Source organism: Argopecten irradians, chromosome 5, assembly GCF_041381155.1.
Source record: "Argopecten irradians isolate NY chromosome 5, Ai_NY, whole genome shotgun sequence".
Taxonomy (NCBI): domain Eukaryota; kingdom Metazoa; phylum Mollusca; class Bivalvia; order Pectinida; family Pectinidae; genus Argopecten; species Argopecten irradians.
In genome coordinates, this window is record NC_091138.1 from 24,581,460 (window position 1) to 24,608,873 (window position 27,414).

A 27,414-nucleotide genomic window follows, 5' to 3' on the forward strand; every position below is an offset into this window, starting at 1 on the left:
GAAATAAATAATTAGAAGTGTAAAACTGCATTTCCTATGAGGTTAGATGTGGGGACGACCTAGAGGGAGGAAATGTTAAGTACGGCAATGCAGAATGGCACTGTGTATTCCATCTTTGCATATTACAGAGTTATCTCCCTTACAGGTAGGTATCTACGTATACTGTGACGTGGTTAATTTGTGAGCATAAATTATGCAATTTTCGCTGAAAAATATGACATTGTACTCAAAAAAAAACACGACACAACAATCAGCACTTACCACAAGGGTAAATAACTCTGTAATATACATGTACACAATACAAGGGTAAATAACTCCGTAATATACATGTAGTACAGAATAAAACCAGGGTTGCCACCCTCCAGAGATGTCAAAGTGGGAGATCTCCCACCAAAGCATTGTCCAAAGTGGGAGATTTTGCGCGGCGTCATTTTATCGACATTTACATGTTTGCACAACAATTAAAATATAACAAAACAACACTTGTTGTCTTCTGCTTATTTATCTTCTAAGCTGGTTTTGTAAGTTTTTCAGTGCATTGAACAAATTCTTAAAAAAAAAACCTAGGATTATAATTAAATTAATTAAACATGTTTCACAATTATTGATAATGAAGCAATGTACTTAATTTTCATAACAACATAAGTACTAATTTCAAAAAATAGTTTCAGACCTGTTACAGTAATAATAATCAAAATGTAACTTAAAAATCTAATCTGAGAGAAAAAAAAGGGTAAAATTTCATTGAAATTTCATTTATTTAAATTCAAAATTTACTATTATTTATATCATTATTTGATCAATGTTTTGCCTAAAATTTAACCAAATTTCTGGTAAAATATTTCCCTTCCTATTTTTTATAAACGTGATAATTAGTGAAATCCTGAAAATTTGTACTATTCCGGATCTAGCTATTACAATTACCCAAAATGGCGGCCATTACGATTGCAAAGTTGTTTGCATTGGATAGTAAGCCTAGGCCTATTAAACATTCAAAACGTGAGTAAATCATTCACAGTTATCAGCAGTGTTTGTTTTTGAAGTAATTCTCATTATCTAATATGAATTTAAGGCAAAGCCTCAGAAGAGCGCAGCTACATGTAAAAGATTATAACATCATAACTTTATATTGTCTATATTTTTCTATGAGATTAACAATAGAATATTTCACTGACATGCAAATACTATCGATAGTTAGAAAGAATTCAAAACAATCCAAATGGAATAGTTCAATATACACGTACTTCAATCTTGTTTTTATCAGATGCAGAGAAAACTTGGCAACATGCCATGCTATCAAAAATACGCGCGAATCTGTGCCGTCATCTTTGGCGTCAGGTTTTGTGACGTCACTGCTGACGGTGCCGTGCGCTTGAGAACATACACAGTACATATTGGACAACATTTATTGCGTTGTTCTTGTACATGTTTAAATTAAAACTACTTACAGTAATTTTAAAGCGTATACTGATAACACATTTAGTCTAGTACAGAAATTTCAAATCTCGTCGTGCTGATAACGAGAATTAAAACATGGCTGCCTACATGGAGGCGCGAGACTTTTCCCGCGGGACACAATTTCAAAGTCCAAGGGGTACTGGAATGTATTGGAATCTATATGCTCACACACGTGTTATGGTTAGTAGAGCTTCGCTCTACGCGGCCTTCGGCCGCGCAGAGAGCTGCGCTCTTATAATACACAACATTCCTTGATAGGCTATATATGCTAGATGATTGTTTTCCAAGCGGCTGGTCGACCTACGTAACACAAGTGAATGTGACACAAGCCAAGCAGGCTGCTAATTAGGGTCGCTGGGGTGTTAGCCAGGGAGTGTTCACACCTCTTTTGTTTACTTATCTATCAAGCCAGTGCCCCACTGCCTGGTGGTTTGTAGTTATGCCTATAGGGCTGACGAATTTAAGATTTAATCGTATGAAGAAAAATCAGGACTTGCTGATAGTTTTGGTTGGTGGGAGGAATGATCGTAGAACGTGAGTTGGTGGGAGAAATTATCGTAAAACGTGAGTTTTCGTCTCACGTCGCGTGGGATAAGTCTTCGTGGGAGAAATTGTTCAATATCGTGAGTCTCCCATCGAAAACGTGAGAGGTGGCAACAGAATAAAAGGGTAAATAACTCTGTAATATACATGTACACAATACAAGGGTAAATAACTATATGTAATATACATGTAGTACAGAATAAAAGGGTAAATAACTCTGTAATATACATGTACACAATACAAGGGTAAATAACTATATGTAATATACATGTAGTACAGAATAAAAGGGTAAATAACTCTGTAATATACATGTACAAAATACAAAGGTAAATAACTCTGAAACATACAAGTACACAATACTATCTTTTTGAAAATGCAGTGTCTCATCATTACTATAAATTATTTAGCTTTATTAGCATATTTCTGGGTTATCTACTGTTGTGGGTAGGGAATATAGTAGTTATTTTCAACCCAACATTATAATTTGCAGAGAAAACATTGTAGTTTTCTTTGACAAACCAATTATTAATGACATAACAATCGATACCTACCTTTAAGATAACTCGATAATATGCATGGGTGGAACAGCAATTCTTTTACAGTAATATTGATTGTGTACAGAATTCATCTGTGTGCAATTTATTTTAATTGAGCAGACAATAACAATATCAAATTACTGGTTACTACGCTATAAAGATAGCCCTATTACAAATCGGAAATTCTGATGACAGAAAAAAATTCTTGTTTCTAGCTGATATAAACCACACCTTTAGGACCAATATTGTTATACGCTGGCTTGTATACTTGGTGTAAAAATTGCAGTGAAGAAGAATGAGAGTAGTCCCAGCCCACATTATATAGTGCTTCGCCTTATATACTATTACAGCCATAACTGTCTACTGCTAAACTAAATTGAAGTACTCTGTAATTTAAAACCTTCCATTTTAAACTTCTCCCTGCAATGGAGATGCTATCCAATGACAATATTTTATGTATTTACTGCAGAATTTCTATATAAACATGGAGACAATTATTAAATGCCATAGTCTGGTTATTGTCTGTAGTAGACAACTGCTTTTCAACTTTTTATATCGCAGCATCATAGACACAGAGTCCAGACCAAAAGTTATATACATTACAGAATCATGATCAGGTCTGTAAACAATAGGCTCATAGGCCTTAACAGTCATCTGACTATTGGCACAATACAACACTTCAAAGAATATTATAGTGACAATCAAACAATTAAGGAAATACAAAGAAATTTTTTAACAGAAGTTCAGGTTCTGATATATTTGGTGAATTAGACCATGAATGAAGGTCTGTTGATTCCTCACCATACTACAGCTACAGGTCAAATATTTACAAGAAGTTGTTAACAGATTTTAGCCTAAATGAAGATCTATGTCATTCATTTGAACAAACTTGGTAGCCATTCATCCTAGCATGCCACAGGTCCAATATCAGGTGTCTAGGCCTCTTAGTTATTCAAGTTAGAAGTCATTTATAGATTTCAGTCAATTTCACCCCTGTGACCTTGAATGAAGGTCAATGTCATTCCTTTGAACAAATTTGGTAGCCCTTCATCCCAGCATGCTACAAGCCAAATATCATGATCAGTACCCTGGGCCATTCGATTTTGTGAAGAAGTCATTTGAATGAAAAGTTTACACACGGCGCACGACGACGGACGATGCATGATGACAATAGGTAATCCTGAACGTTCGGGTCAGACGACTTAAAAATATTTGTCCTTGCCTCAAAATCAAAGGATATTATATCAAATTACCTGACCAGCTAATAAATAGAGCCAGTTGTTCAAAAACCCATTAGGCTAATTATATTGTAACAACATTCTTCAAATCAAGATCAAATAATTTCTTGTAAAACAAACTTGACAATTTTAAAGAATTCTGAAGTATTCTTTTTGCTATCTATATACTAATTTTAGAGAAGATGTAATCATTGGTTTTGCTAATTAAATGTTTAAGCTAATTATAATCACCTTTTGAACAACTGACCCCATGGCCTGCAGATTTCAATTTCATGAACAAATGATGGTTAATAGGTTGATTATGTATAACATTCTACCTATATTTGGGTCATTTTAGGATACACAACCCTTTATGATTTGTGTATGTGTATTATTTGTGAGTGTGTTTTGAGAGACTACTGTAAGTGGACCTCCCCCCCCTCCCCCCCCCCCTTTTTAAAAATTATCTTTTCCATTATCTTATAATCAATATATAACTTAACCTTCAGTATTGCTTTTCAAAGGTTCCGTAATTCATGCTCTACCTATAGCTAGCTGGGAACTGGTACATTTGGATGACTCAATTCAAATCAAATTCTAACATGTAGTTTCATCTTTCAATTCCTGTACAGAATTAACAAATAACTTCTAGTATAATGTAAAATTTAAATATTGGACAGAAGTGTAACTTTAAAACCTATTAGCGGGTACCCCATTGTCTTCATTTCTCTGCTCAGCTTTTACAACAGATAGTGATGCCTATGGAGATTCTACCAAGATCTGATAGTCAGGCTAGCACACAGCCTGTTGTACTTTGTGTCAGGTACAGCCATACTTAATCAACACAATCAGTATTGATTCTCCCCTTGTATGAATTACAACCTACAAGTTGAGTCAATTACCATTCCCTATCAATCAGTATGATATCACCACAGTGCACTTCGGCTTCCCCTTATCTGATAATGTCAGGCAAACGATTGATGTATTCCCCTGATTAAGGTTATAGAGCTACTGCCAGTTTTTACAAAATCTATATAAATATGATAGAAAGGCAATAAAACTATTTCATTTTCCATAAACTATATTGCACACAATGCTAACAGAATTGATTTCACACAAAGTGTAGTTTTTCATCATACTTCAATTTCAAACTTAAGATATGAAAAAATTTCATTTTCCTATTTTTTCCCAAAATTATCTGAGCGTAGTGAGAGCTCCGACGTCTGTAGGCTGTATTTTAAAATATAAAAACATATCTTGGAATTTGGCATAGTAATGTGGCTTTACTGGTACAGATTTTGTTACCCTAAACCAACTTTCTTTTGCATGCAATTAATTTACTTTCACGAATTTCGCGATCCATTTCAATTTGAGAAAGATTATCTCTGCAAATTAGTGTTGATAGACAAACATAATTTATATTGATAAGAATTTCCATTAGATTTGTACACTTTGAATTCAAATTAATATGCGAATGTTAATCTTAGCAAACTTATATTGAAACGCATAACAAGAAATTTAGTAGCCATGAAATAAAGTTGGTTTAGCCAAGTCACAAACAAGGGGATGATTTATAAGCACCAGAAGTGAAAGTGGAGTACATACTTGATTATATAATTGTAAAATGTATTGTATAACCTATATGGCATCCACATTAGAAATTCTATGCATCAATACACACAATTGTGAACAAATACCATGAAACTTTTCCACAACTTTTATTCCAAACAACACCTGCAGTTGTTACAGAACTACCCCCCTGACTATTCTTTCATTTTGATTTAAAGTGTAATTTGCAAGTAACAGGGCCCTTCTCATTGAAAATACATTCAACATTTGAAACATTTTAAGATCCCCACAACAGAAGACCTCTGGCACTGCTGGCTAATTTCCAGGCCATCACATGCTGATACCAGACCTATGGATACTCCAGGATATAGCTAGCCCCTGGTGCACTGGGCTTCTGAGTTTGGTTAACCCCTATGCATCTTATAGAAGCGCATAGAATCTACCTTAATCTAACTCCATAGCTTCAAATACACAATATCTCAGCACATTCTTCTTACAAATTATGTTACCCACACCCAAATCAACTATTTGTTACAGTTTGTGTATGTCAGAAAGAGAAACTTGATAAATCAACTATTTATTACCCAACTGCATGTCTTAGATTACCATTCCATATCATAATTAGGACACAGTCAGAAAACAAGTATATAATTTTACATGTAGGCAGCTGAATTTCTTTTCCAGTCCTATATGAAGGCAACTATTTTCATTCAATTCACCCTACTACAGATTACTGGTTGCACTACTAATTAATGATTTCTCCATACATCCAAATTCCGAGGGCGCTGCAGTGATCAGAGTCCCTCCACCAATATAACTAATGGAGACTATAACTCAAGGATATCAGAGAAGTGATCACTCACACCTAAAAACACTGATTTATGTTTTCTTACAACCATTTAAATCTCAGCCATTAAAATTTCACTGCACTATATATATCTCAGATTGGTTTAAAGTTACAGCATAAAAAAACTCCAAAAAATCCCCAAAGAACAGACAGTCAGCAAGCTAAATGGGTCAGGGTACTTAATCTTATTGGTATCTAAAGCCGTATTAATGAAAATGGAATAAGGTCCTAAAAGAAGATGTGTAAGCTATATAGACTTGAATTCAGGTTTCTAAGCATCCCTATAGTGACGGGTGCTAGGAAACCTAGCCTCAGGAAATGGTTGATTTTTACTTATAGAGCTTACTGGTAATAGTACATGCATATAAAAACCTAAAAGTTCTAATATTATCTCTCATTATACATGTCTATAAAAAAATTGGGTTTTTTTCTCCAAGGTTTAGTGTTAAAATTTATTGCTGATATCGGAAAAACTATTTTTTGATTTTAAATTTCAAGAACAAAATGAAACAAAAATTGGGAGGCATTTATTTCATGTAGTGATAATTGACAAGAGGCCTGGAGGGACTGTATCGCTCACCTGGTTATTGTAATGCAATAAGCCATGTAATGTTCTGAATACAGGATCATTGTTTCTTTTCTGAAGGAATTTAATGATTTACCTGTAATTTCCCTATTGGGACCCATTCTTTCTGCTCCAGGGGGTCAGAGCCAAAATTTATTTAAGCTCTGGTTAAATTCCATGCAGAGCTCTATGATTATAGTAGCGATATAAAGGCTTTACCTCTATTTCCCCTATTTTGCCCCACCCATCCTGCCCCTGGAGGGACAGAGCCAATATGTATACAAACTATGTTCCCCTTCCCCCAAGGATGTTTCTGGCCACATTTGGCTACATTCCTTGCAGAACTCTATGATAAGTAGCGACTTAAACGATTTACCTCTATTTCCCCTATTGGGCCCAACCCCTGCTGCCCCGGGGTCAGAGCCAAAATTTATACAAACTCTGTTCCCCTTCCCCCAAGGATGTTTCTGGGCAAATTTGGTTACATTCCATGCAGAACTCTATGACTAGTAGCGATTTAAAGGATTTACCTCTATTTCCCCTATCGGGCCCCGCCCCTTCTGCCCCCGGGGGTCAGAGCCAAAATTTATACAAACTCTGTTCCCCTTCCCACAAAGATGTTTCTGGCTAAATTTGGTTACATTCCATGCAGAACTCTATGACAAGTAGCGATTTAAAGGAAATGTTAACGGACGGACGGACGGATGGACGACGGACGCCGCGCCATGACATAAGCTCACCGGCTTTTCGGGCCAGGTGAGCTAAAAATTATTGTCATATAAACAGATCAGAGCATTTTCATATTGATATATACCATTAATAATGTTCAAAGGAATCTAACATATACACATTTTGAATCGGACAACTGATCTCTTCATTGGTTCCAAAACCAAAGTTACTCAATAAATTTTCAAAGACTACAATATCATATTGCTATGTAATTGACATTGTGTGACGAATCTGTAGTTATGTTTGACCTCAACAAGGGTGAGTTTCAATGTCAGACCACAATAATGGGGAGTGTCTCTTACCTCAACATCTACGGGCGTCATCCTGGTGCCAGTTATCCCAACGAAGATGTCATCAACATCAATCTGGATATACCGTTCCAACGGGAGACTAAGTTTACCGTGAGACAGATAAGAAAGTACATCCAACAGGACGGGAATGTGAAGCCAGAACTTCAGTCCGTTACCGAAGAACACCTTCTGTATACCGTCAAACGTACCTCGGTCCTGTAACACACTAACTAACGTCCTGTTGTCCACCTCATAACCCGCGTCCAGGAATGGTGGCGGCGCTGCTTTCGCATACGCTAAAGGTTCGTATGTGGAGTGATTGAACTCAAACACTGTCCAGTCATCCTGTGGAAGAGTTCCCTCCCATATTTCCCCAGGACGAGTTATCCTCCACATGTCACTAAATAAATTCAGCGTGTAGTCTTTTAATGCCATATTGTACCTCAGTATCAGAGGAAATCCAGGCACTTTTTCTCTATCTATACCATATTCATCTACAGAATGAACAAATAGGACCATACCCACTTTATAATCACGACAATATTTGTCAAGAAGTTGTCTATTCCAATTGTCCATATTGACATATGCTTCTAAATTTTCTAAAATAATAACACCAAATTTACTTTTGTCGAAGTGCGTCAGTGTTGGCAGGTTTCTACCAGTATTTTCAATCTTATATTCGATCCTAGCTGCCTCTAATATAGTAATGATATGCTTGGCGAGAGCGGTGTACGGAGATTCCACGAGAACTAACACACGTTTCGACACATGTTTACTATCACGAGAGTTATAGTTCTTGGGTTTGACTAATGATTTATGAGAATGATCAAATCGACAGGAAATGGCTGGTTGGGGTGGGTTGACTTTCCGATGACTACTTCCCATGATTTTTAGCTGATAGGATAAAATTATAACTACAATTACCACTACAAATAACCCTATTGATAATAATTTTCGTATCGAACGTGGCCATGGTCTTAAACTGTATGATGGCCAGCGATGGAATATCATTTTCAAACGTTCAACGTTTCTTCGACACAACATCTTGGTTTCTGATGTTTCCAACCTGTTACGAATTACAGGTTTCAGTAGAACTTTATCTGTATTACTATAGTTCTTCATCCATAATCCATTATTCTTGAATTGGATGGGTCCAGCTAAGAGAAGGATTCATGTTTCCATGGCTTCAAATTCTTTTATCTGCAAACAAAAAGTAAAAGGTGTTAACTTAATTTCAAAACTTATGTTCTTGGCTTCCTTTAATCTATAATTTGCAAAAAGTGACAGATCAAAATTTCAAATCATCAAGACCAAATCATGGATTTGGCTGTATTATCTGTCTGTATTAACTTTTTCAGTCTGAATCTGGAAAAAAAATCAAAATTAAAGATTTAAAGATTGAAAATCATTGTATCATAGAGTTAGAGGTCTATTGCATGTAAGTAATTACATATAAATGGTATGTAAAAAACACAACTAAAATAAACCAAATGTTCAATATCAAACCTGTAAAATACATGTACCGACATTTGTCTAAGTCATAGTAAGCTTAATCACACCCCTAGGTCCATGTTAGACTTTGGTTCATCTTTCATTGAAATGGTCATCTGCATTTACAAATGATAATGGCAGTAGATTAAGTGTCCAACTCACTGTTTGAGTTAAGTTACTCTCCAATGCATAGGACTTTTCTGAATAATTTAACAGATAAGGTTTTTCCCACCATATCCAATGAATTGAAGATTAAGCATCAGCCTCTAACACTATCCCACTATATCCAATTAGTGTTATACTGGAACTACAACAAAACACTTCTGTATCCACCCTGGGAACAGACTCCACCACTACCAGGTGTAACCATTGCAAGAGATTTACTTTTGGGACACGCGTGATTCTGATATGTTCTGATAGTTCCTTACCCACGAAGAGGTCGAATTGCTTGTCCTCCCCTAGTGACAGCGAGACGCCAACATCAATGCTTCCCTACCCTGTACACATACGTTGGTATAGCAACCAGAGAGAGTTTTCTCACAGGAAGGCAGGTCTTAATTTTTTTATATTCAGAGAGTATTGATACGATGGATTCTCGATATTATACATGACTACATCAAGGCTCCTTCACCTCGGCTCTTCAATTAGTCAGAAAATTTTCTTTTATTTTGATTAGAAATTTGGCTCTGCTTACAGACTTTCCCAACAACACCACTGGGACCCATCAGCTATGTTATACAAAGTGAAACCCAACACACAATGACTTCTTTAAATAGTACAATTGAATAGAATGCTGTTTTTTAAAAAGAGACAACACACACTCTACATGAAGTGAATATAAATCTTGAAAAATAATCTAAATAATGGAAGGTCATATCACCCAACAACATGTCAATGTCTTTCAGTCCTAATTTCATGGATTACCTTATGTATTTTTCTACCATGTGATAGCTAATATTTTGAAACAGTTCACACGTATAGTCATGTCATAGAAGTGAAGATTATATAGCCTACAAATAATTTGCAGCATCTAATTATCCACCAAAAATGAAGTGCACAAATGAACTTGAGCCAACAGGCAAAAACAAAAGTGATTACTGGTAGAAATGAAGCATCTCTCAAAGACAACTAGACAGTACAGAATGTGAATTATTTTTCTGTTCTGCACCTATTGTTGACATTTTATAACAATAGATATATATATCGTACTTTGTGATACAGGTGTAAATTTACCCAACACATGTGATGAGGTGGTATAATGAGTGTATAATGTCCAAAAGATTGAAGTATCTCATCTTTGTTGTCACAAATATGTACCTTTTAGATAAATTAAAGATTCCATGAATATTATGTTACTAACGCAGGTATGGTCTCCATTGCTAAAAAAAAGATCAGATCGCTCTTGAAAAGAGCCACGAAAAGAGTTCACTCTATTGAAAATCTACCATACCATTCAAGACTTAAAAAGTTGAGACTTCCCACCTTAGAATACAGACGTAAAAGGAACGATGTGATCGAAACTATAAAATTCTGAATGGAATAGATAAACTAGATAAAGTTATTTACAATGTCTTCAGCTAATACTAGAGGTAATAGTTTAAAACTCTTTAAGAAACAGAGCAGGACTAGTCACACAAAGTATATTTAGTCGGCGAGTGGTAGATTCGTGGAACTCCCTTCCCAACTTCGTAGTAGAAGCCTTTACTCTAAACACTGGAAATCAGTTCCATGCAAGTTTTATCCCAGTTTTTTTATGGCACAACCAGACAACAACAATAACCTAGTAAATGAACAAAACGCGCCACAACTAGCCGGAACCAGCTAACTACAATGTCTAAGAAGAGGTAACAGGAAACCAAATAGTCCCAATGGGTCGAATCATCTACCTGTTGATTCCTAAGGTTTTTAAATTCATGCAGATTTATATATTAACTCATATCATAATATTATAGTATTATGAAAGTACAGTTTATGGAAAAATTAGCTTTGTTCAGTGATTTTCATACTTCATAAATTCAGGACCCATGTACCTTCTGAATTGGGCACTACATCTTTATTTGGAAAGTATTAAATATGAAATTGGGAAAATAGAGCAAAACTTTTACTATAGATAAACTAATAAACTTTATTTTACTCCAAATGAAACAAAATATGTACGTCACATCTGTGACCTTCAAGGTTGATCAACATTTGTATATCATTACTTTAGCGATTTTCATTGGCTGGAAATTCATTGTGACGTCAGACAGAAACAACAAGACCCCTGTGACCTTGAAAGTAGGTCAAGGTCATTTATTTTCACAACTTTAGTAGCCCTTAATCCCAGCATGATACAGGCCAAATATGAGTACTCTGGGCTTAATAGTTATTGAGAAAAAGTCGTTCAAAGATTTCAGCCTAATTGACCCATGTGACCTTGAAATTACGTCAAGGTCATTACTTTTCACAACTTTGGTAGATCTTCATCCCAGCATGCTACAGGCCAAATATGAGTACTCTGGGCCTTATGGTTATTGAGAAGAAGACGTTCAAAGATTTCAGCCTATTTGACCACTGTGACCTTGAAAGTAGGTCAAGGTCATTAATTTTCACAACTTTGGTAGCCCTTCATCACAGCATGCTACAGGCCAAATATGAGTACTCTGGGCCATATATGGTTATTGAGAAGTCGTACAAAGATTTCAGCCTTTTTGACCCATGTGACCTTAAAAGTAGGTCAAGGTCATTTATTTTCACAACTTTGGTAGCCCTTAATCCCAGCATGATACAGGCCAAATATGAGTACTCTGGGCTTAATGGTTATTGAGAAAAAGTCGTTCAAAGATTTCAGCCTAATTGACCCATGTGACCTTGAAATTACGTCAAGGTCATTACTTTTCACAACTTTGGTAGATCTTCATCCCAGCATGCTACTGGCCAAATATGAGTATTCTGGGCCTTATGGTTATTGAGAAGAAGACGTTCAAAGATTTCAGCCTATTTGACCACTGTAACCTTGAAAGTAGGTCAAGGTCATTAATTTTCACAACTTTGGTAGCCCTTCATCACAGCATGCTACAGGCCAAATATGAGTACTCTGGGCCATATATGGTTATTGAGAAGTCGTACAAAGATTTCAGCCTTTTTGACCCATGTGACCTTAAAAGTAGGTCAAGGTCATTTATTTTCACAACTTTGGTAGCTCTTCATTCCAGCATGCTACAGGCCAAATATGAGTGATCTGGGCTTTATGGTTATTGAGAAGAAGTCATTCAAAGATTTCAGCCTATTTGACCCCTGTGACCTTGAATTTAAAGTAGGTCAAGGTCATGTATTTTCTTAACTTTAGTAGCCCTTCAACCCAGCATGCTACAGGCCAAATATGAGTACTCTGAGCCTAATGGTTATTGAGAAGAAGTCGTTTTAATGACAAGAGGCCCAGAGGGCCTGTATCGCTCACCTGGTTTGTAATGCCAAGTAATGTTCTGAATACAGGTTCATTGTTTCTTTTCTGAAGGAATTTTAATATTAACCTCTAAATCCCCTATTGGGCCCCACCCCTCCCTCCCCCAGGGGGTCAGAGCCAAAATTTATACAAGTTCTGTTCCCCTTCCCCCAAGGATGTTTGTGGCCAAATTTGGTTAAAATTCATGTTGAACTCTCTGACTAGTAGCGATTTAAAGGATTTACCTCTATTACCCCTATTGGGCCCCGCCCCTCCTGCCCCCGGGGGACCAGAGCCAAAATTTATACAAGTTCTGTTCCCCTTCCCCCCAAGGATGTTTGTGGCCAAATAAATTTGGTTACATTCCATTCAGAACTCTATGACTTGTAGCGATTTAAAGGATTTACCTCTATTTCCCCTGAGGGGCTCCGCCCCTCCTGCCCCCAGGGGATCATTTGGTTACAATCCATGCAGAACTCTAGGACAAGTAGCGATTTAAAGGATTTACCTCTATTACCCCTATTGGGCCCCGCCCCTCCTGCCCCTGGGGGACCAGAGCCAAAATTTATACAAGTTCTGTTTCCCCTCCCCCAAGGATGTTTGTGGTCAAATTTGGTTACAATCCATGCAGAACTCTAGGACAAGTAGCAATTTATAGGATTTACCTCTATTTCCCCTATTGGGCCCCGTCCCTCTTGCCCCGGGGGGGGGACAGAGCCAAAATTTATACAAGTTCTGTTCCTCCTCCCCCAAGGATGTTTGTGGCCAAATTTGGTTACAATCCATGCAGAACTCTATGACTAGTAGCGATTTAAAGGAAATGTTGACGGACGGACGGACGGACGGACGGACGGACGGACGGACGGACGACGGACGGACGGACGGACGGACGACGGACAGATGGACGGACGACGGACGTCGCGCCATGACATAAGCTCACCGGCCCTTCAGGCCAGATGAGCTAAAAAGTTTACGGACGGCACACAGCAGACGCCGACGAACCGTGTATGATGACCAAATAAAATACTGGATTTTCAGAATACATTTTGAAGTGAAATTCTTTATGTAGGTTTTTGTAGATATCTGATAAAAAGTATCTTAAATTTGTGTTCATTTCATATGAGATTTTATGTAAGATCCTATATATAGAGCTTTACTAGTAAATGTGCAGGGTCAGTATTTTAGTCTGTGGTTAACCAATCCTTATAATTATTTGAACTTTTGTTCTTACTTAGGTACATCACTAATTTTCTGAATATTCAGCTTGTGTTTAGAATTTGTACATTTCATTGGAAAAAAAAAAGTTTACTGTTGTACAGTAAGCAATGTTCCCTCCACACCTATATATGCTATAAACTTTATCTTTTATACAACAATGAGCATTGCCTGGAGAAACCCACATGGTCGGGCAAGAAATCATCACCTTTTCATGTCGATGGCTGAGATCGGATCCCTGTCGACTTGGTGAAAGGTGAATGACTAAGCCAACCAACTGCAATTGCAATCACCTTATCTACCACTTTATGCACACAAGTGATTGCTGGGACTTTATATCTGCTCAACAGTTAATTATCAGAACATACCAGGCCCAAGGATCATGAAACTGTGTTTTTCTTATATATAATTAGCCAATAAAAATGAGGTGACGTTTCGTAACGTCATCTGTGATTGGTTCAGTCTAAACAAAGACTGTTTTAGACTGTTACTCGATCTTGGAACTTTGCCCACACCTCAAGCCCTAACTATGCAGGACCCTAGAAAGTGATGTACCTGTGGTGCAAGCAAATATCAGGTCACTGGGCATCTTTGTTTTTGAGACATTCCTCAAAAAGAGTACTCCATTTGCAATTTGGTCTCTTTAGTACAAACTAGCTAGTTTTTTATCCAACGAACATGCTTACAAACAATTTACCAAGTCACCGTGCCTCTTGATTTTTGAGTCAATGAAAGATTTTAACAAATGAATTTGACACACATGGAAAGTATGTTCAGGTAAGTCATCTTAACAAACTTGCAATGGCCGTCCTTTATCTATGAGTTCATACAGCTGTCTTGATATTATTCTAAATTTTTATTTTTATTTTATCAGTATAAAAATGAAATATGTATCTTGTTTACTTATTTGCATGTTTGAAAGCAGTTAACTCAATGTAACAAATATTCTTCGTTTAAAATATGTAAAACTGATTCAGCAGAGCTACCTCATAAAGAGTGTTCTACTTGTGTGGGATTTAAGGTCACATTTTAAAATCAAATCTGTTTATCAAACATGACAAAGCATGTGTAATACATGTGTTTTCACACAAATGGCTGTGTTCTACTATCAACTGAGATTAAAGTCTTTCTTGGAGATGGATACTTCAGTAATTTGAATGTCAGTTATCGTTGATCTGTCAGGACAGGTATACCCAAACTGAGACTACCGAGCTTTGACAATATTCCCCTGCTACACACAGTACTGCCTGGCCCTAATGGAGAAGGTTACATGCTGGTAATGCGATCAATACCAGGATAACTATCGCATTCCTCACCCCAGACTTACAAGGTGCAATCCTAGTAAACAATAGTCCAGATCAGGGTATCATTAACTTAAGAGCTTCTATTCCCAAGAAACCACTAGAAATGTTTTTGTTATGACTGAGGAAAATAAAACTATTCATCTTTACATGCATTAACAAAAAATATTGCTTTCTTTTATAATTTCAAAATGACTTTAAGACAGAATCCCTTTATTCATTTCTTATGATGGATATATATAAATAACCATCAGAATAAATGGAAAAAGAGCTTCCATCTTACAATGTATGATATATATTATTGTAAATAATATTGCCTTTAGAGTTCACAGATGGGCAAAAGCACTCGCAAAAAATGTCGTCATATTGGTTATTTTTTCTTATATATGTATTGTACCATACCGGGGTATAATACAATCTCTACATTTGATCTTCAATGATTCTACCAATAAGAGCCATCACATTGAAAGGTGACTGCGATTACACACACACATGAAACATGCACTTGAATGTTTCTAACATTTATAGCCATCCATCATAGGTGATGAGATTTATGTTCAAGTCTGCAGGCAGATTTTTATAATCTTTTACTTACCATATATTATAGAAATTTCACTTGTCGCAGTGTAAAATTGACTAGTAGCCCTGGGAGGAACATAGATCACCTGTTTGTACATCAGGCTTTTCTTTACAAAATCTATATGGCCACTGAACCTGTGTATATCAAGATACATGCATGGTTTTTATACATAGTTTCTCTTCCTGATCTGCACCAGTAGTTATGAAATATATTTGTAATTTTTACACATATGAATATTTCTCACCGTGAGTTTGATTCCAATAGTAGGCACTTGCCAGGTTTTGACCGTGGGTTGGTGGATTTTCTCTGAGTACTCCAGCTTTATCCACCTCCTAAACCTGGCACATCCTTAAATGACCCTGACTGTTAAAGGATGTATACATAAGAAACTAACCAAACCCTGCTATATATCATAAGAGAAGTAAACTGTAGATAGTATAGATGACTTTTCTATATTATTTAACACATCCTATAAGAACTTCTCTTCTGATGAGATCTTCTGCTAATAAAAAAATTGGTTAAAGTAATTCAGAATCTCTAAATACAGTTGGCCAATGATCAAGATCGGAGAAGAATTCGGAAAATATGCTGCTAATTCTAACACTTTGTAACTTGAGACAAATGTAGTGGTAGCAGCGTTACAACATGTGATACATATATATCATATAATGTCTGCTTTTTGGCTTTGATACAATACAGCAGAGTCTTCGGATACTTCCATACAACACCCTTCTACACATTTAAATTCGCGAATTTAAATTCCAATAACAAATTAAAAAGTGCTTATTGAAACAAATCAATACCAACAATTTAATACTTTGTTAAAATTGCATAGGCTAATTAATTATTGAAGGAGGTATAAATGCATCTGTGGAGTTTATAAAATGTCAGGGATTTTTTTTCATATACATGTATGTGTCTTTTTTCTTATTTTCTTATCACTCAAAAATGTTTCTTTAGTTGATTTTTTTAGTTTAAACATGATAAAGTTTGGATTATGTATATACATCTATCATATCACATGTCTGTATCACTATGTACTGCTGCAATGCACAGCTCTGATGGCAATAATACATATAACATAGCTAGAAAAATGTTTGCAAAAGATCTAACTTTATAATTGCATCATAAGTAAATACTGGTAGTGTTTAAGTAAGGGGTAGTGGTGGCATAGTGATTGTCCTTATTTACAGACATGCCATATTCGACTCAATAAGTACCAAGGGCTGTTAAAAATAGAAAAAGGAAGGGGTGCTTAGGACCAGATTTGGACTAATCTTTCACAAAATTATTGCCCAGTGAGTCATTAATCAAATTACAAAAGAAATCAAGGCCTAAAAAGAGGGAGAGGGTGTTCATTGGGTTGAACACGGTACTATCACTTTACACCTCTGGGTTGCAAATTCAAATACACCCCTGGCAAAGTTGCCAGGTAAAGATTTGTTCACACCAGCTCTCCTCCGGGATCCAAATCTAACATTAGGTTACTGGTACTTTGTTAAATAATACTGGCTGTTAAAGATGTGAAACAAAATAAACTCATACCCTCGTGATGTGAACTGTTCTGGTACTTTGATTTATCCATAGTCTAACAACAACAAACTATAATATAACACCTGTTACAGTAAAATATATTCAAATCCTTGAGTGTGTTATGACTCATAACCTTATACATGATAAGCTTCAGAAATATCTACTGCAAACTTCAAATAGATCTCAATCAGTCAAAAAGACTTTTACAGTAATGATGACATTCATTTTCATTTAAATAAAAAAGACATCTGAATATTCACTGTGACTCTAGTATACGTAGTTTACATCCACTTCATTGAAAAGACACACTTCGTGAATTTCATACAGTAGCACATCGACCCATTAACCATTTCAATGGAAGTGCAATTTAATTTCTAAAGCAAACAAGGGCTCCAAATAGCTGAACATGCCACTATGGAAATCAACTGAAACCTTATAGATCCATAAAAATAACTGACAATTACACACTTATAGACCTCTATACCAAACTGATAGCTCTATTGTTCCATTCCCAGTACTTATCCCAACAAATGAAAAATATGATTGTTAAGGCTCAAAACACCCTATATTAATTTACAGTGGGCTTAACATGAATTCTTTTCTATAAGGTTTTAATGGCAGCGAAGTTTACATAATGTATATTGTTGTTCCAAGAGCATTAAGAATTGTAATACCAGGAACATTTTTAAATTAAGCAAATACTGACAAGTAAAAAGAAATTTAATTCTTAGGCCACACCAATTTGAAAAATAGTTCATCGGCAATTCCCGCTCCTAAAATTGAAATTTCAGAAAAATGTATAAAAAGAAATAATTCCGCTCCTGTTTTCCGAGTTCAAGATTTTGACAAACGAATTCCGGTTTTTTATATCATTTTCTCAAACATTTTGGTCTCACAAACTCTTGAATCGATCGGAAAAACGAAAGAAAAACAAAATGATGCGGGATGTAAACTTGCTTTCGTTTGCCAGTCTCTACAACTGTAACTTTATAGCCGAAGTAAAGCAAGAGGAAAGAAGCAAATCTCTGTTGTGAATGTCAAATCATGAAACAAGGGACCTCCCCTTGCACGACAACAGAATGTTGTGAAGATTGGTCTTGCAATGTTTTGCTAGAGTTGCCGTCGTTGTTAGTGATTGACGCCATGATGGTCATAGTTTGGAAACATGATTAACATGCAATGCATGCACGGATTCTTCAAAACCACCAGCTAAAGGTTGTATCTAAATAGCGTCTCATCATATGGCGTTAAATGATTGTGGTGAGTTCAGTACAGAAATCAGCACGTGATCGGAAAAAAAAGCGTCATGACTCTAATTTTATGCCTAGAATTTTGTACAAAATCAGCGTTTGATATTGTGATGAAAGCACGAAAAAACAATTTCACTTCCTTCGAAGCTTTCTGGAGATACATTAAAAGGAATTTTTATCTGAAGTGTTATTTTTAGTGTTAATTGTTATTTTTCATTAAAATCTAATATCAAAATTGTAGACCAGTGAAGGGGTTTTTTTTTTATTTTTTTTAATATTGTTGTGATATTGTCTCAGTAAAACGAAACTTATATGAGAAACATAAATTATTATTGAATCATATGTTGGAGAAAATATCAGCATCATTTTGAGTCCATGCATGGACTTCTAGTATAATGTAGCCTAAATTGGTTGTTACTATTTTTTTCTAACCGAAGCAACTTCAATTTCCTATGACTTGCATGAGAAAAGAGATAAAATAAAAGAGATACCAGAGGGATCTTGGTGCCCACCATAGAATGATCTATGTCTGACAATGGAAAGATGGATCTTTTCCCTGCTTTTCAAACTTTTTCAAATAAACAACATATGACATTTAAGACAGATTGCTTTATTGCTTTCTGAGAATCAGCGGTGAGATGTAAGATGGCGACAGGTTGGCCATCTTGTTAACCAATCAGTCCCAAAAGTACTATGCACAACTAAAGCTAAAGGGGAAACTACGCATGAAATATAATAGATATCCCTTCAGTAATTGCAGACAAATAGCGAAAACTATCAAAATCCAAGATGACTGCCTGATGATGGTGGGCTAAAACATTAATTACCATCACATCCTAAATGTTTTTCCAAATTCATACTATATAGATGCTATATTAGAACTGGTAATATTGACAATGTAAATGTTTTATGATCCTACAAAATTGACAAGAAGATTATCAACTACTAGGTATTCATTTCTTCTGATATTGAAAGCTAGCAAAACATTTCAAGAACATAAACCAAACAAATGTGATTCAAATATAATAAATTGGGACATGTTAATTCCTACATATATCAAAATATAGCATTTTACATCCCGCTCACTCTGATTTCTCCAAAATAAGAAATAAAGATTTAAAAAAAATTCCACCCTCTGGCTCCAATTTTTAATTTCAAATTCCCGGAGAACTATTTTTCAAATTGGTGTGGCCTTATCATAAACAATTAAACCCTGACATGTGAAGATACGGGACTGTTCAAAATGAACAACAGAAAACATTAATAAAACCATGTAGCAAGTACTGTTCTAGAATTAGATCCTTGACACCTGAAGATATATATACAGTATATAGGTAAATTAATGTCATGGTTTCAAAGTAATGGCAATGGTAGAAAATAACCTGTAAAATAGATACAATTATAATACGTAATATACTAGCTGCAATATTGTAGCTCAAAATACTTTTAGACAGAAAATGGTGTCGTCTTTAGAGCTACAATTGGTGCCTATTACTGCTAATGGATTGGTTTAAACATAAATCTTAGAGTGTTTCATGGACCAAAGTAATGATTATGCAAACCATTATAAAACATTTGTTTGCATTTTATCGTACTTGTTTGATATCACTTACCTACTATTCAATAAAACTGAACCACATAAGTTATCAAATTCTCATCAAGGCATTTTTTTACATATGAAGGTCTTTCTGAAAGGAATTTATACAGCAAGTCCAGAGATGGTGAATTTGACGTCGTGTGAGCGGTGCAGTAGGTATTAGAATGTTTTGGACAAAAATGATATGTAAATGCATGTATACACATAAAATAATTGGATACCTACAAAACAAATAGAAAACTGTGCCCGAGTGATTTTCAGAGGCAGTGCTCCACTACGACACATAGGGACCAATTCGTACCCGGTCGAAAGGTATAGTAGGCCGGGTACATATATTCCTTCTAGTAATATACATGTTCTCTAAGCATGAAACACTCATAGACTTATGTTAAAACTTAGCCAATCATTAATGATGTAAACTTTTGTAACATTACCTTTGATGGCTAATTTAAACTTAAAATGAACAGTTGGGCAAGAAAGGCTAAAGTCGATTAAAATGATGTAAATGTATCCAGTATGATTTCTGATGAAATAGAAAAATAAAATCTCTCGTCAAAATCGCTCTGCATGCAAAGAAATTAATTTATATTATAGGAATCCTAAAACATCCTCCCGGCTGGCTGTGTCCGTGGTTACATTTCCATGCAGCCTCGCTTTCAAAGAGTTTATTTTTAGAACTTTTCCATTATTTCAATGGTCAGAACTGGGCAATGTAAGCAGAACTTGACAGTTTGATATGAGAGAACTTTTGGAAGACCAATGAGCGCATTTAGACTGGTTTTCTTTGCCCGACCATTTACTTTAAAGACTCCATTAAACTTATTTTAGACTATTTCATGAGGCCAGAGTTACCATATATATGATATAAACAACACACTTACCTGGTACCTGATATATATTAAAAATATATCTCTTACACACTTACCTGGTACCCGATATATATTAAAAATATATCTCTTACACACTTACCTGGTACCTGATATATATTAAAAATATATCTCTTACACACTTACCTGGTACCTGATATATATTAAAAATATATCTCTTACACACTTACCTGGTACCTGATATATATTAAAAATATATCTCTAAGTCTGTTACTACAGTCAATAGGTCCTTTGCACATGTAACCTCATTGTTAAATATATCTTTACATTCTGCTTCAAAGCTCCTAAAATCATTCCTCAATTATCATTCCAAATTCCTGTATAGGAATCAATGCATTCCCAAAGCAGCATAAAAATCCTGAAATAAAAGTTATCCCAAAGCCCTGTGCAGGGATCAATATATTCCCAAATAGGTCATGCTACTATAAGTAAATACCTGGAATAAAAGTTATATTTTTATAACATTTCTGATTGTTTTATCACATGGCCACAGAAGTCAATATTATCTCATCAGACAGATAATGCACTATTCTCCGAACCAGCCATCAACAGATCAAAATAAATAATTGATATTCTGGGCCCATAGTCTATGTATTCTGTACAGCTTGTCACACTCTGTGTTATGAGCTGCACATGTCCATAGACACAATTGATGATTGTTCTGCAGACGATTAATCACAATATGTTGTTAATACACATCGCTGTCCTAATATGTTTATCACTAGTGTACTATCCTCAATACATCAAGTGAGAGATGCTTGCCTGATGGCACTAACATGATGTTGGTATGTTACATTATAGCATATTCCAAATTTCTAACTCGACTTTATTAAAATGATACTCAGTAATAACCGCATGTGTCAGACTGACAGTCATTTGTGTCAAAATAGTCAAACACACAAATTGCTGAAATTAGTGTAAAATATGTCCACTTCAGCAACTCCTTATTGAGTCTAGCTGGTGTAACTGGCCTATTTGGTTGTCATCAAATACCATCTGCTCTCTGCAGACAACTTGACATTTAGAAACCGTCAAATTGCTGCTGGAACATATGCTAAGTTGGATTGCAGTCTCAAAAATTGATCAATTTTTTTAAACAGCCTGATATAATCAGGTCAAACAAATTGTGTAATTTAAATAATTTAAAAGTTTGAAGACACCACACATAATTACAGATTCCTCCCTAACGATGGTTCTTTTTGCTCATAAGGAAATTCAATATTCAAATCAATATTTAGTTTGATTCTTCCTTAAAAGTAAAAACTTGATGCTCCACGCCGACAGAGCATAAATGATATAATCCCTTGAACAATAATTGGTGTTTAATCGTGTATATATATATACATGTATGTCTAATTAACACAAAAAATATTATAAAATAATTTATTTTGCCTTTGGTGCATGCGCAATCAGTACTTAATTCCATATAAATATAGTGCCACGGAATTTTTTCGGGATGCAATTAATTATTTTTTGTAACTTTAACTTGAAGTGAAATTAGAAGCTCAAACTGTTCAATGGTGGTAATGGTGTAAAGTAAGTAACTTTTGTAACTGAAGAGAAATACTAAATCGTCTGCTCGTGTTTTTGATAGTGAAAAAATGTCATTTGTCAGCGGTGGAGCATCTTTAAAAGTTACCAGTAAAAACTTGCTGTAGTACTTGTCTTAAATTTCTCCAAGAAATGTAAGGCTATATAGTAGCTATACACATAGTTTTGACAATAGTTTTGAATATTTAACATTGGTAGAGCTTTGCCTCTGAATACTGGTTATATGTAGCACTATGATTTGGACTGTAACAAAAGAGGAGACAATAAAGTGACCAGACATGGGGTTAAACCTCTGAACACAAGCAGATGATACAGATATATATTTCACTTGAGTCTCACATTTGTTAGATTGAGGTATTACCACTGATCAACATTTACCAAGTCTAATTCCACTACATTCCTTCATCCTTTTTCAAATTCTTTACCTCTGAAGCCACAACTTTACTCACAGCTCACATTACCCTTTGCTAAGCATACTCCCAATGCTTGAAACAGGGTTTGACAAGCAGCTGTAACAGGAGAGGAGAGGAGAAAATGAAGTGGCTAGCCTAGGGTTCGAACCTGGAAACTCTCAACACTAGCCATACACACTGTAATTTATATTGCTTTAGATCTACTGATTGCTACATACATTGTAGTGGCTGATGATTGACCAAGTCCAGTTCCACTACAAACTCATAATTTTGATTAAATAAAATAAATACCATATCCAAAAGTTTTATCCCATTTAGATTAGCTCCCAACTGTAAGCATGACTTAACTGACTATAACATTTATTCTGATGAATACATAAAACATATAAACCCATGCAGGTATATTGTTAATTACTCCCTTAGTCAAATGCACTCAATCCTTTGAGTCTGACTCTAGATCTGGAAGAAGAAGAAGATTTAATCATGTACCAGGTTTTGGAGGAGGTGGGAAAAGCCAGAGTTCCCAGTGAAATTCCATCCACAAATGGTAATTTTCTCTTAAATGCAATGAACTTGTGATCTGAAGGTGGGAATGCCTTATATGCGAAACTAGTTTCTTGGCAACTGAAACAATATAAACTTAAGTTTGAGAATTAAATAAAAAAATGTCAGTTTTCTTCATACATTATGATTTGCAGAATCATTTGAAAATTATTGAACAAATTAGTATTGGTGATAAAAGTTGTTCACAGTATTTTTGTATTAGATAGCTAGATCCACTGTACCATTTCAGTGTTTTATTATTTGACTATATATATACATTTACATCTACATCTATAGGATAATGACCACCTTCATCGAGTTGATTATAATGTCATGGAATGTGGTGGTGAAACAAAAATTAAGTCAGAGAAAAAAGAGATTCATGGTAGATTTTTTCATGGCATTTTTAAAATACAGTTGAGTTGTAATGGAAGATATATACACCCGGTTGTGGCAGACAGTTCCATCCAATCATAAAATTCTTTATGCCATTAATTGTGTAGTTCCCAGAGTTCAGTTTATCAGTCACGATCTTTAGCTACAGTACACGAGATACTGCCACATTCTAGATCTGTCTGTGATCAGCCACAGTACACAGTGTACAGGTCTACTATCACACAGCGACACGCTCTACGCGTGTTATCCTTCCCGTATTGACATAAACAGGTTATAAATGAAAACCCACAATACTAATATTTTATCACCGACGATGTATATCGCCGTGCACTCACACTTAACACTACTAAACAATGGAAGACCGATGATTGGACTGGTCACTGGCTGGACAAGAAAAGATGGACAAACAGAGAGTACCCAAGAAGTTACGGTGTTTTTCGCCGTGAATAAGCCTTGAACCTGATGACGTGAATGTCAAACAATAGTTGTTGTATCCAATTATCAGATCTAACATCTAAATAAACATCATACTTACATCTAGCATATGTCGTAACGTATCGAAGTCTGGGACTAGAAAATAACCATCACTTTCACAGGAAATAAAGATGTACGCGCATGCGCAATCAAATCACTATTCGTAACCTTTGAATTTTCGTGAGTTTTCATTGAAAGAGTTGTAAAGGAAACATTTGGACGAGATGTTCCGATCGTCAAGAAAATTATGAATGAAACTTCCACACACCCTCTTCCGAATTTCAATGGTTAGGCCTACTACGCGCCCAGCAGCATGGACTTAATCCGTCTAGGGAAGCCCGCTACAAAGGAAACATATAGGCCTATATAAGAGTTGCCAGATCAGATCCTTTTCAATGCACCAAAAGTAATATGTAGACTTATAGAACAAATTACAATTATCCAATTGAAAAAAAAATTGCAGAAGACGTACATATATCCATGTGATGATCCATGAAAAGTTGTTAGACTCAGAAAATATTGATAGTTGCTATGTTGTTACCATCTTCACATATCGCAAATAGTATTGGCGCTAATTAGAAAAAGAAATCTAGACATAGAAATAATAACTATATATAGGCCTATATATTTTAGTTTTTGAAAAAGCATGTATCTATTAATGGACTATTTTGTATCCCGATTAATTGATATCGTTTTAATATTTTTTTATATGTGCTGTTAAATCACAGGCCCTTGACATCACAATCTTAGTACCGTGATGTATAATAGACACATTTTTTTACCAGAAACATATATATATAATATACGAATATATTTTATTGTTTTAATTTTATGTTTACTATATATGCTTCTGGCATTACATAAAAAAAAATTATATACACGTTATTAGTTCCCAAACTTGCAACTTGCTAGAAGAGGGGTGCAGTGCAGGTGTATTTTTTTTTATTTTTTTTTTTGGGGGGGGGGGGGGAGGGTTGTCTAAAAACTATTAAAATTAAAGATATATTGCTGTAAAAAAACGATACATTTGTTTATCAACAGAATCAATTATTAATCACTTGCTGAATTTAACTTCATTTTTTTCGAAATAATAATAACAAAACAAAAAAAAAAAACATTTTTCTTTAAAAGAAGATGAGTTACAGTTTTACCTCGCATCGCATGTTGTGATCTCGAGCGGTCCATCCTGACTTGAGTCAGCAGACCACTGCAAGATACCAATAAAACAACATGTTAAAAGACAAATTAATGATGCCAAATTAAGTTGTGAAATCATGGAATTTATTTTTCGCTTTATTTGATAAAGCTAACGTTTCTCTGCGAGTGACACTTTTTAAATTTCGATTTCCAAAACACTCATTGCCATATTATGGAAAAAATACATTTTAAAAGACTTCTTTCTTGTTATTTCAAAGGAGTTACCTGCTCACACGAAGATTTTACGAGAAGTTCATTTATTTCCGAGTTGGCAATACAAAGTAATTTCGTACGAAACTCGACGACATAAGCACCTTCTTACATGAGTAAAATGCGCATTAAATGTGTTAGTATTTTAGGCGTGTTTGCATGTTAATTAGGAGCCTGTGTGATTTACTTCTGATGTCAGCGATAATGGGATGTTTGACTGTAATGAGAAATTGTAATCGATATACGGATACTCTACTGTAAGACAGTGTTTTGATGTTTAATTCGACCTCGTGAATAACGAAACATTGGCTTCTTTCATGGGGACACAATTTAACCGTACGGCAAGCCTTTTTACAGTTCCAATATGAATTCCAACCATGGAACCACGGAGTGGTTTTATAGCGGACAAGTATTCCAATTGCAAGTTAGAGAACATTCCAAACGTACACTTACTTTTCAACAAAACATTCACGACATAAAAGTAATTCTTAACGAATACTCGATTACATCCGAAACTTCTTTGTGTTCATTACGTTAGCATTACATCCGATTAGCATCCTTGTTTATCTGGCGAATGTATGACGCCATCGAGGAAATTCGGTTGATACTTTGGTAACAATCACTTTAAGTGTGTGTGCAATGTGCGTCCTTTGGACCACGCCTCTGATACCAGTAGTTTAGAAAAACTTCATTCTTAGGCGTACATGTATACTTGAAGAAAGGTACAATTGAACGTCTTCAGCACGAGATGAGAATGTTCATTTTGACCACTTTGTTGCATTCGTTAGGTAAGGAAGCGAATATCAGCTCTCAACTTTATCTTCAATGCATACGTTACTAGAGAAGCCACTTTCTAAACAGCTGGTGGAGGAAAAGAAGGAAGTGGTAGGATGGCATGGCGAAAAAACGAGAGATTAAAAGGCGAAAAGCGACAGAGCAGAGGAAGACGAAAGGTGACGGGGAAACGCGAAAAACGACAGAGCATGCAGAAAAAGACAAAAAGCGACAGAGACTAGAAATGCGAAAACGGCAGAGGAAGGTAAAATACGACAAAAAATGCGAAAAACGACAGAGGAAGGCGAAATGCGAAAAAGAAATGCGAAAAACGACAGAGGAAGGCGAAATGCGATAAAGGAATGCGAAAAACGACAGAGGAAGGCGAAATGCGACAAAGGAATGCGAAAAAAGACAGGAAGACAAAGGAATGCAAAAACCGACAGAGGAAGGCGAAATGCGACAAAGAAATTCGAAAAAACGACAGAGGAAAGCCAAATGCGGCAAAGAAATGCGAAAAACGACAGAGGAAGGCGAAATGCGACAAAGGAGTGCGTAAAATGACAGAGGAAGGCGAAATGCGACAAAGAAATGCAAAAAACGACAGAGGAAGAGGTACAAGTGTTGTACAGTAAAACCGACCCGATTGTGAGTTCTGTGTGGACGATCTCAGTTTGACTTTTGGCAATATGAGACTTTAATGTTAAGTAATTGATAAATGTTGACTTTCATGGACATAAATGGGTAACGGCGGTTATAACTGTTAATTGTTTGTACACATCTTGGACGACAAAGATACTACGTTCTTGGTTGTAAAAGGGACG

The 27,414-nt window shown here is 35.6% G+C and overlaps 1 protein-coding gene across 1 annotated transcript in view; it reads right to left on the reverse strand.

Annotated features, from left to right (window-relative positions):
- Positions 1 to 24,565, reverse strand: part of LOC138323311 (bifunctional heparan sulfate N-deacetylase/N-sulfotransferase 3-like) — a 46,948-nt gene extending 22,383 nt beyond the window's left edge. Inside the window, exons 1-2 of the mRNA XM_069267830.1 lie at positions 24,471 to 24,565; positions 7,767 to 8,954 (exon numbers count right to left, since the gene is read on the reverse strand). Coding sequence (XP_069123931.1) covers positions 7,767 to 8,876 — 1,110 coding nt within the window. The 5' untranslated portion in view covers positions 8,877 to 8,954; positions 24,471 to 24,565. The remainder of the gene's footprint in view (positions 1 to 7,766; positions 8,955 to 24,470) is intronic.
- Positions 24,566 to 27,414: the final 2,849 nt, after the last annotated feature.